Source organism: Sphaerodactylus townsendi, linkage group LG04 (genome assembly GCF_021028975.2).
Source record: "Sphaerodactylus townsendi isolate TG3544 linkage group LG04, MPM_Stown_v2.3, whole genome shotgun sequence".
Lineage (NCBI taxonomy): Eukaryota > Metazoa > Chordata > Lepidosauria > Squamata > Sphaerodactylidae > Sphaerodactylus > Sphaerodactylus townsendi.
In genome coordinates, this window is record NC_059428.1 from 154,859,334 (window position 1) to 154,870,321 (window position 10,988).

The 10,988-nt window shown below is 47.1% G+C and overlaps 1 protein-coding gene across 4 annotated transcripts in view; it reads left to right on the forward strand.

Moving 5' to 3' along the window:
• The window catches only part of MARF1 (meiosis regulator and mRNA stability factor 1), a 38,082-nt gene extending 30,601 nt beyond the window's left edge, over nt 1–7,481 (forward strand). For all 4 annotated transcript variants that reach the window (XM_048495297.1, XM_048495298.1, XM_048495299.1 and 1 more), the window contains 4 exons: nt 190–250; nt 356–490; nt 3,025–3,195; nt 4,968–7,481. In XM_048495297.1, the coding sequence (XP_048351254.1) occupies nt 190–250; nt 356–490; nt 3,025–3,195; nt 4,968–5,203 (603 nt within the window). In that variant the 3' untranslated portion in view covers nt 5,204–7,481. The remainder of the gene's footprint in view (nt 1–189; nt 251–355; nt 491–3,024; nt 3,196–4,967) is intronic.
• Nucleotides 7,482–10,988: the final 3,507 nt, after the last annotated feature.

Genomic DNA, 10,988 nt, shown 5'->3' on the forward strand with positions numbered 1-10,988 from the left:
CGCTTTTTTCAGGAGGAAAGAAATTACTGTTCCATAGCAAATGAAAATGAATAAAAGGACCGAGCTTTTTCTGTCTCGTACTGCATTTAAATCCGGGAACCCAATTTGAGGTAGAATTTGATAACCTTAAGAAGAGATGTCAGCAAAGCGGTTTGGGTTTTCACACAAGGCTTCTTTATTATTGTTCAGGTAGTCTGGATAAAAGGTCACGGACACAAGAGGATTGTCGTCCTTAAGAATGATATGAGAAGTAAGTCATTTCCCAGATTTTTTTTTTGAGTGGACCATCTTCAAGAGTAGCTTTAAAACCTGCTTCTTAAAACTCAACGTTGCTGACCAGCGTGTCCTCCTACAGCTCGTTTCAGCTCGCCTGGTCCTCCTCTCGTTGATGAGAATCCTGGAAACCAATTTGCGGACTGCGACGGGCAAGCGGCCGATGTGCCGAGTTTGAGTAATTCTTTGGAATTAAAAATAGAAGCACCAAATGCTGGTAAGCATGAACAGCTTGCTGGCAGTTTTGTAGTTAAAACCTGTAGCTGTGGGGGATAATCAGGAACCAAACAGTGCGTTAAGGGTGGTACGTTAGCTCTTTCTTTTGAGATGGGTAGAATTGAGATTAATTAATTGGACCTGCTCTGTTAATGGCAGGACTCTCCTTCCTTGCAAGCCGCGGTCTAGCGAGTCTATGGGTTTATGTATCAGTGGACAGGTTTTGCACCGGACAAAAACACCATCAATGGCACAGCTAAGTCTACGGAATCCAGCCCATACTATCGCGTTTCCTATTTATCTGGGTCTGGCTTGGACAAACCAACCTAATGCTAGCCCCGGTTGTTTTCTAGGAAGCTGCCGCTAGAGACATGGGGCCCGAAGTTATAGCCCTGGTATCTGATCTGTCTTTGTTTTGCGGGATGACTCCTAGGACCAGAGTCTGGGAATAACGGGAAGGAAGTGTGCGCAGTGTAGTTTAGTGGTTAAGAGCAGGTAAATTCTAATCTGGAGAACCGGGTTTGATTCCCCACTCCTCCACCTGAGTGGCGGAGGCTTATCTGGTGAACCAGATGTGTTTCCGCACTCCTACATTCCTGCCAGGTGACCTTGGGCTAGCCACAGTTCTCTCTGGACTCTCTCAGCCCCACCTACCTCACCAGGTGTCTGTTGCGGGGAGAGGAAGGGAAAGGAGCTTGTAAGCCACCTTGAGTCACCACCTACCTCACCAGGTGTCTGTTGTGGGGAGAGGAAGGGAAAGGAGCTTGCAAGCCACCTTGCATCTCTTTCCAGGAGAGAAAGGTGGGGTACAAATCCAATCTCTTCATCTTCTTCTAATCCATAGGGTTGCCTGAGTCGGAAGCGACTTGATGCCACTTAAGGCACACATTTGTAACGGGCCTGCAATACCTTGCAGAGTCTTAGAACTATATTTTTGGCGTATTCCTCATTCCCGTAGTCACTGCTTCTGCGCTGCCAACCGCGTTCTGGCTCTTCGGCTCCGTAGGGGTCGACCCTGTGCCAGCTTCAATTAATGATGGTTTCCAAGGGTGTCTTTGGTTTTCTGCTTTGGTTGCTATAGCAGAAGTGACCTTGGGCCTTGTCTCTAGAAATCTCAACTAGCGGGGAGTGCTGAAGCACTCTCGTGAGAGGATTGTTTGACGTTGAGTGCTCGCTGGGCCATCTGCGTGTAGAGCTGTCTGCCTACTTCTTTTGAGAAGCAAGCTTTACGCCGTAACGGGCATCTTAGCGTGCTATTTATAGTTTGCCTTTCAAACAGAGTTCTCCAAGGGAGAACCAATAAACCGCCCAAGCAAAAGACGCAGCACAATAGTCAAAATACATTTATAGCACATACACACAAAATGTCTAGATTAACAGCAAATCGAGGAACACTAAACGGATTAACAGCGAATTGAGGAAAAGTGAATGACGCAGCAAATGCCCTTGGTAATACAGGAGGATTTATCTGGCATCGAAAGGCCAATAAGGAAAGGGAGCAGAGCAAACTTCCTTGGAGGGGGAGTTGTGTAACTTTTGTGCCACTGCTGTTGTGGCCAATATCCCTCTGACAACATAGAGCAAGCCTTTGAGGATAACGGGAGGCTGGGATAGGTTTGTATGCAGCGGGGTGTGCTTTTTTTTTTTTTGTTAGGTTTGATTATTTCTTAACTGCCCAGGTAGGAAATGTTAAATCAGAGCACTCACTTGAAAAATCCACAGGCTTGTCTGTAGCTCCAGATACTCATATAAAGTGGGGAGAGAGATCTGCATTCTTGTTTTGTTGTAGATATTTTGGAGATTTGTAATATATCTGGTCACTGACTGTAAATAAAGTCTTCTTCATATAAAGTGCCTCAGCCCATATACCTGCCTCAAATAGCGTTCGTTCTTCGTCTGGTTACTGGTCATATAGAAACCTAAAAACAGTTCTAGCCTTCATTCGACTTCAGGTCCTTGTACAGTAACTTGAACGCGGCCATACAACCCAGGAAACCCACAACACACTAGTGATTCCGGCCTTGAAAGCCTTCGACAATAACGCGAAGATAATTTAGACCAGTGAATCTCAACCTTCCTAATGCCATGACCCTTGAATACAGTTCCTCATGTTGTGGTGACCCCCAACCCTAACATTTATCCATTTTACAGATGGAGAACACTGGTGCAGAGAGTCTTTGGCGACCCCTGTGAAAGGGTCGTTCGACCCCCAAAGGGGTCGTGACCCACAGGTTGAGAACCACTGATTTAGACGGTCTCGTGTGCATTCAAGCACCCCCTGTGAAGATGAGATGCGGTGAGCTGGCGAACCACACGGCCGACGCCTTGCGTAAAGCAAACTCTCCTGATTTGGCCCCTTTCTCGGACCGAAGCCTCCCCCAAATCAGGAGAGTCCGTGTTGCGACGCAGTGCTGTGGGGCCGCTTCTCAAGAGGGGGGAAAGGTTAAAAAAAGTCGTAGGGAAAGTGAGGGAATAACCTGTTTTGTTTCAGAGACATGTTCTTTTTTTAAAATAGCGCCTCCTGTTTTTCTGTAGTTTCAAGTCGGACTGAGCAAGAGCTGCTTTGTCTCACAAGCACGTCTCCTGTCGATCTGCTGTGTGAGCCAGTCCCCTCCTGCCTCCCCTCCCCGCAGCTGAGGCCGGATCCTGTTGTGCTTGAATCAGTAGACCTCATTCAGTTTGAAGAACATCCGTCAAGCCTATCTGGTAAGGCCGAGCAGCCCTCCCTTCTCTCATACCGAGTCAGCAGGATTAATCGCTTCATTTAGGAGCCTAGGTGGAAATCCTGAAGTTTTCAGGTGTCCTCAGCTGTAAGATAAAGGCCTCGTGGTGTGTTTATATCTTGCGTCTTGGGCCCTTTCCGCACTGCGGAAAGGGTGCCCCTGCACCGGCAGGAATCCTGTCAGTAGAGAGCCCACGTCCCTTGCGCAAGGGAGTGTGCGAGCGGCCCGGCTACAGAGGCTGGCGCAGGAGGCTCCACACGGAGGCGCCTCTTCATCCCGCTGCCTCGTAAAGCCCTGCATTAAGCCCTGCTGGGCTTCACTAAGACATGCTTCACGCTGCCCTCCAACCTCCAGGGGGGTCGGAGGGACAGCAAGGGAGGAGTCTCAGCAGTCCGGGTAGAAGCTGACGAGAGGGATGACGAGTAGTGAGGGGACAGGGAAAACAGCGTGTTCCTGGCGGTGCCGTTCACACCGCGCCGGCGGGAACACGCTGTTTTTAAAAAAACCTCCCTGCAGGAGGGAGGTTTTTTGGGGCGGCCTGCCGCCGCTCTGGGGAGGTGGAGGGAAGCCAGGTCGGTGCTGCTGCGTTTCAGCAGCGCCGCCTGGGCAAACGGCGCCTTAGGGACGGGATTTTTGCAGAAACGGCCTTTGTGTCAGAAGGAAAATGGGCTTCCACCTTGAAAGAAAACACTTGCTAGCAATCTTAGAGCAAAGCAGAACTTTTCCACTTTCTTCGATCCTTAAATAAAGCATTTCAGTAAAGCCGGTGGCTTTCTATATCTTCTGTGGATGGAAACCCTTCTTGAAGCATTCTTCTTAACCTGGAAGGGCTGGCTGCAGCACACACAAACAGACAGTGAGATATTCCTGCTTCCAGATGCACCAACATGCCTCTGTTCGCTTGTGTGTTTGGAAAAAACCACACAGCAGACCTAAAATACCAGTAGCAGCTCTGTAAACTTCTCCCATTTGTGTTTCAAGCAGCTTTAGGTAGAATTCACATTTTTCGCTTAAAAGTGCTGTAATTTTAGAGAACCCGCGTGGTGTCATGGTTGAGAGCCAAGGACTCCAATTGAACTGCATCCCGCCCCCGCCCCCCCGCTCCTTCACACAGAAGAAGTGTTTGGATGTATACACCAACTGGTTCTCCACCTTAGAATCCACCTGCTCTTATCCATTACCCCAGAGCCTGCTGCATGACCTTAAGCCAGCCACAGTTCTCTCTGAACTCTCTCAGCCCGCTCAGAGGCAAGCAATTGCAATGTCTCTTACCTTGAGAACTCTATAGGGTCGCTATAAGTCAGCTACGACGTGACAGCACATCGCCACCGCTGGAGTTTTTAGCTCTCCATTGCTCTGAAAGTCGGTTTTAAGTGCCAAGGAGTCCAGGTTTCTTAAAGGCACTCTTGTGCCATTTCTCTGGCCAGGCACACAGGGTGGCTTTTGCTACTTCGTTCCAGCCTTCCTGCATTCACCACGCACATAGTTGCCGTCTTTATTTTCACATATCTTTCCTGCCTTCCAACTTCAGAAGATCAGATGAAATGGGGACAAGTCAATTACAAAGCTCAGATCCCAATTCCCTATACTTCTGTTTGGCTGCTTGCTGGCGTTTACGACTCATGCCCATAACTCGTGGTGCACTGAACTATCTGTCCTTCTCAGAAGTTATTTTGATATCAGAGTACTAGAGGAGATATGTCTCCAAACAGCTGTTTTAAACTCAAACACTGATCTTTTCTTTTTTCTTTTTAGAGGTGACGGTTTCAGCAGAAGGCACAAAGAAGGCAATTAGTCCTCCAGAGGCTGAGGGAGAAGTAAGCCACATCCCCCCAGCACTGGATGCTGCCGAAAACCCATCCACACCCCTCTGCCCACTGGCTGAGCCCCAGTCAAGCAAAGAAGCTACGGACAGCCCAGCCAAGAAGCAGCATAAAAACAGAGTAAAGTTGGCCGCAAATTTCTCACTTGCACCCATCACCAAGCTTTAGATCTGTTGTGTTCTGAAAGGGAAAAACACAGTTGTTCTGCACAGGGAAATACTCTTGATTGGTGCCTTTCATATTTTAAATCATTGATCTGGACGATCACTTGTATTCAATTGGGTGACCTTTGATGAAGGTTCGGTTGATTTACACTGAATTCAGCTGGGTGGATTATTTTGAAAAAAATTGAACACCGGCTTAATGTTTTACCATTCTTCTTTCATTCTGCCAGCAAAACAAAACCCCCAAATGCTAAATCTTTTGACTTTGGGCAGAATTACCTTTAGGCTTGCGATATTTCGCCCGTAGTATAATCCTACCTCTACCACCCTCTAAAACTGTAGGCTTATTTCTGACTCGCGTTTCTTTCCAGATGGTGTTAATCGAGCACACAATTGGTGTTGCGGAAAGACTGGTCAGTTGTTTGTTTTTTTAAGATCACTGTTAAAGTTGGAATAAAACCTGCAGCGGGGCCTTCCAGGTTGGATCAGGGGGGCTTGGAATGTTTCCGACCGATTGCAATAGACTCTTGTCGGAAGAGGACCGTAGAAGATTAAGTTGGGTCTATTGCAAAGCAAGAACTCCATTTTTTTTAACGCCTTGAGTAACAATCTGCGGTTCTATCAAGGAACCTTGTAGGAAATCGAGGATATTTTAAGCTTCCCTTTTATGAGTTCTTTGGGTTGATACTGATCTGGGCTGAGAGCGAGGAGGCTAGGGCTTGTGCGTTCTGAAGATTCTGCCTGTTGCGTTTGTCGATGAGATTACCGGGGAGTATTTTGATAATATTTCAAAACTATGCATTAAATGCATAAATTACAAACCGCAACGAGGTACGGAAGGAGCTTTTTCTTGTTTTTTAAGATTGAAGAGTAGCGCTGCTGCTTCCACATGCACAGAGACGCGAGCCGTACGTGGAAACGTCAAGGTTATAATGCCTAACCTTGGGTTCCCCCCCCCCCATATTTTTAAACATATAGTAAATGGGAAGCTTAACTTGAGTTTTATCTCTGTGTCTAGTTTTTATTCTAATGCTTGCTTCTAGTGTGGCGACTTGTTTCTCTCGTTGTAGAATTTTTTGTTGGCTTTTGGAAAGGCCGGCCTGCGCAAGAAGTATCAAGGAGTATCAGTGGAGTCCTTTTTTACCTCCTCCTTTAGAGAGAGCTGAAACGTCTTCCGACCAAAGCTTTTATACCCACGTTGGGTAAACTTGGCATTTACAATGGGTTGTATCTGCCAGGCAAGGATTCCCATTGCTTGTGAACCGGAAAAAAAACCTCTACCAAAGGTTTCCACTGGCTGGACGGATTTTTTTTTTCGAAAGAGGGGTGGGGGTAATAATGTATAAGGAAGATAGAAAGCGGTGTTGGATTTCGCAGCCAGCAAGTGAAAAGGAATTGCCACTCAAATGGCTATAAGCAGCTTGTTATATATATTTTTTAAAAACAAAAACGGGGTTTCGTTAAAAAAAGAAGAAACACGCCTTTTAAACGAAGCCGGGCGTGAACAGTACCGAGTGTTTATAGCCATTGTGAATGTAAGAAAAACACCGGAAGGTTTTTTTTCTAAAGATCACGGCAAGGCACAGTGTGTTTTGGGTTCTTACACTTCCTCGATTGGGATGGAGTTTATAGGGTTTTTTTTTTCTTTTAGCCTTTCTTTTAACCATTTCGTTGTAACGTCGTTCCACCATCTTTTATAGGCCACATGAAACAAATGATCACCTGGGGGGCGGGCGTGTCATTTGTATAGAAACCGTCGTCATTTTGACCAGGAATTGCAAGACACTTAAAATGCTTTATCTGACCAGCGTTTTGGTGAATGAACTAATTGTGCTGATGGTTACTCAAATACAGATTTACACCATCTGTAGAGGACGAGAACTTTTTGGATTGTTGCGTAATCCTCATCTGAATCTCTGTTTTGCAAAATTGTAGGAATATCCCTTTGGGGGATTTTGTTTTTCAAAGGCCAGCGAATTCAGTGTAAGCCTCGATGAAATAGTGGACTCAACTGATTTGGGGCAAAAAAAAAAAAAATTAAGACTATGAAATTATTTAATTTACAATGTACTGATTTTGATTCTTGACACGTTTAAAAAAGACGAACAATCACCGAAACCCTCAGTTTATGCACACACATGCGCGCGCACTTTGGGTGGAATAAGGAGATAATATCCACCTTCCTCCTGAATTGTCTGCTTTTGTTTGGACAACCTTCTCGTGTTTCTAGTGCTCTTTTGTGTGTTGGGACCAACCAATTGTCAATAAAACTTTCAAGCAAACACGGACGCTTTTATTTTTGGGTGTCGATGCAAAAACTTTACTAGGCCTGGGTCTGAGCTTCTAGTTTGGTGTAGCAGAAGGCAAGAGTAACTGTTCTGCAGAACGTTGGATGAAATATTCATAGCGCTGAATGCCGAACCTTAATCGCTAGCATTTCCAGTTAGCGACTTGTGTCATTCTCTTCTGGAGTAAGAGGGGAAACTTAGCAGAGGAAAAACTTAGCAGGTGAATCGTTTGGATATTGCAGATGAAGATTTTCCACTGGAGACGGTTCTGCAGTAGAACTTGAGGGGATGCTATCAAACGGTGGTTCTTATTTTGCTGCGAATGTGATGCTTTAGAAATCAAAGCCCGATGCCGTAAGTGGTGATGGGAGAGGGCTGCTGATTCATAGAATCGTAAGAATTGGAAGAGACCCCAAAGGCCACCGAGTCCAACCCCTGCAACGCAGGAACGCATAATCAGTTGAGTTCTGGAGACAAAGGTCCCCTGCTTGTCGTTGAGGCCACATAACGTACAGCTGAATCCCCACTGCAATTTTTTAAAACTTTGATTTCCTTTCTTGCCTTGGTGCCAAATCGCCACAGTCCACATCTGTGGGGCAAAATGAAAGGGGTATGACGATCACCGTGGCAGAAACTCTGTTGTGTATGACAGTACGGTTCCTTGCAAGGCAAGGAACAGAGAGTCCTGACTTTGGCCACGGTTGCCTTTTTGTACCTGTCACTCTCTGTGCAACCGACCTGAAAAGGTGGCTGCTAGGATATAATAGGACTAAAAGAGTAAAAAAAAACACCTCGCCACCCAAAAGCCCCCGTGGGTATCACGGTTCCCCGGTACCTACTCACACATGCTTAGAGAGCCCAGTTTCACCTGTCAAAATCATACTCCAAAAGTCCAGTGCAAAAGTTCCAGCGCTCCCAGTGACCAGTTCAAGGGTGAACCAGGCCAAAGTCAGGACAGAGCATATAGTTCAAAGCAGGAGCCGCAAGGCCAGCGGCGATTCCTCATTCTGCTTCCAGACAGCCGTGTCTTTTCCAGTTGCTTGTAAAGGCAAGGCTTCTCAGAGAGCCTGTGATGTTGCACCCCTGCAAATATTCCTCCTCACGCAGGGCCAGGGCTGGGGTGTCAGGGGCACTCTTGATTTTCTGTCTTGGATGGTCCTGCTTGTTCTCCTCTTCCTCTGTTGCTGAGGCTCTGGGGATGAGGAAGGCTTTCCACACCTGGCTTTCCACATCTACCTGAGAACTGGAGAGCCCTGCACGGGTGGGTGAATGTCTGACCCCACAGGGGCTGCTGCTCCCCATGCCAGTACCGCTGCCGGCTGTGGACAGGGGCCAGGGCTTCCCGCTGACTTCATCAAAGGAGTCCCAGGACTTTCTGGACCATCACCTGCTACCTGGTCCCTTGAGCTGGAGATGTTGAGAACTGGAACCCCAGGCAAAGCACATGCTGGAACTCTGAGCCACTCTCCCCACCCCCACCCTGGTGTTGTATGGCACTCTGAAATTTATTTGATTTCCTGTTCTTATTTTTTTGTGCTTCCTGATTGATTTAGCCAAACTGGGCCAGGGAGAGAACGCACATCTTGCCGTGACGTGCCTGCGAAGATGCCAGCCAGCCATAGATGCGGGTGAAACGTTAGGAGCTAAAGCTACCAGACCACGGCCACCCAGCCTGGGGAAACCCACAACAGCTAGATTTAGCCAGCTATTAAGGGTCCGGCGAGTGCGAGAGAGGTAGGGAAAGCGGGGAATGTTCCACAAGGACGTTTTTTTATTACTGTTTTTATTAAAACTGATGTTTCTACACCAGGAAATTCTCATTCATGACTGGAGACCATTGTGTGACACAGACACATTTTGGCATACTTCGAACACAGATGCACCTCTGTGCTCTTGGGTACAGATATAGTTACATTAATCGGAGCAGTTGGTCGCACGGCCAGCACTGCAGGACCTGTCTCGGGACAGGCGAGCCCCCAAACTGCCTTCATTTCACATATTCAAACCCTGGTCCTCCACTTGTTCAAAACCATACATCAACTTAAAAAAAATACTTTGAGGGTATTTTCTGTTGCCCAAGTAATACTGCCCATTCCTCGGGCCTGGATAGACATTCTGGTTCACTGTTGACCTTGGAAACAGTTCATGAGAGAGCTTTCCTTTCCTCCATTTCTCCCCTGGGCTGGAGGACATCTTGCGGGTGGTTCCCACTGTCCCATCGGGGAGGCAGGAAATAAACTTTTTTTCTCTTTCTGTTGGGCGGGGACTGCCCCCATTTTTTTCAGTTTAGTTCCTGCCTCCACGGGGAGCAGATCGTGGACTACCTGCTGTACTCCACCTTTGTCTTCCTCAATCCCCAAGGTGTCTGGATTCTTATTTGAGCCAGATATTTTGTTTGTTTACAGTTATAATTTCTCATTGGGCTGCTTTATGTGTATGTGGGGGCGGGGGGGGGGTTGCACATCTAGGAGAAGAGAGAGACTAAAATAAATGTGTTTTAATGCCAATGAACATCTGATCAGTTAGGGCTCTTAATGAGAATGCCCAGATGTATGTCCTTGATCTTTCAAGGACAGGTAGATTCATAGTTGGCTGCAGGAAATGCAATAGCCAAGTAAAGTATGCAGTTTACCTCAACCAGTGCTGGGAAAGGGAAGGGTTTGCCCTTGCTAAGAAAAAGAGGAGGAGGAGTTTGGATTTATACCCCCCTTTCTCTCCTGTAAGGAGACTCACGGCAGCTTGCCAACTCCTTCCCCTTCCTCTCCCCATAACAGACCCCTTGTGAGGTAGGTGGGGCTGAGAGAGTTCAGAGTGTGACTAGCCCAAGGTCACCCAGCAGGCTTCACGTGTAGGAGCAGGCAAACAAATCTAGTTCATCAGAGAAGAATCCACCGCATGAATGGAGAATCGAACCTGGTTCTCCAGATTAGAGTCCACCTGTTCTCAACCACTATACCATGCTGCCTCTCTGGTTGGAGAGGCCTAGGTGCTTGTCTAAACTTGTCTTGTCTTGGGGCAGCCAGTGCCTCAGCTTAGCTGGAGCTCCTTGGAAGAAGCCAATCCAAATGAGGACCTCCTCTCTCAGATCTCTGACTCTGAGTATTAGTTGCTTCATCCTTATATTTATATGTGCATTGCAGGCGTCAGCTATCTTTCTCCCTATTGACAGGTACACATGCAGTGCCCTGCGGTTATTTGCCACAGGTTAATCCTGAATATTGAGTGGTGCACAGCAAGAAAGAAGCCGTGGTTTCACAATAGTGCTGCACAGCCTACCGGTTTCTGTGCCATCGATTCTGAATGCTGCTGAGTGTCCATTACGGATTGATTTGGGCTTTTCAGTGTGGCCCTTTGTATGCCTTGTCCCATAATCCTTGCCCGCTAGTGCTTACCTGGATATCTAAAAAATTGCTTTTTCTGACCCTGTGATTCACGGTCACCGCATAGCATTTGTGTTCCCTCTCAGCTACCAATCCACTTAACTACTGATACTTCAATAGC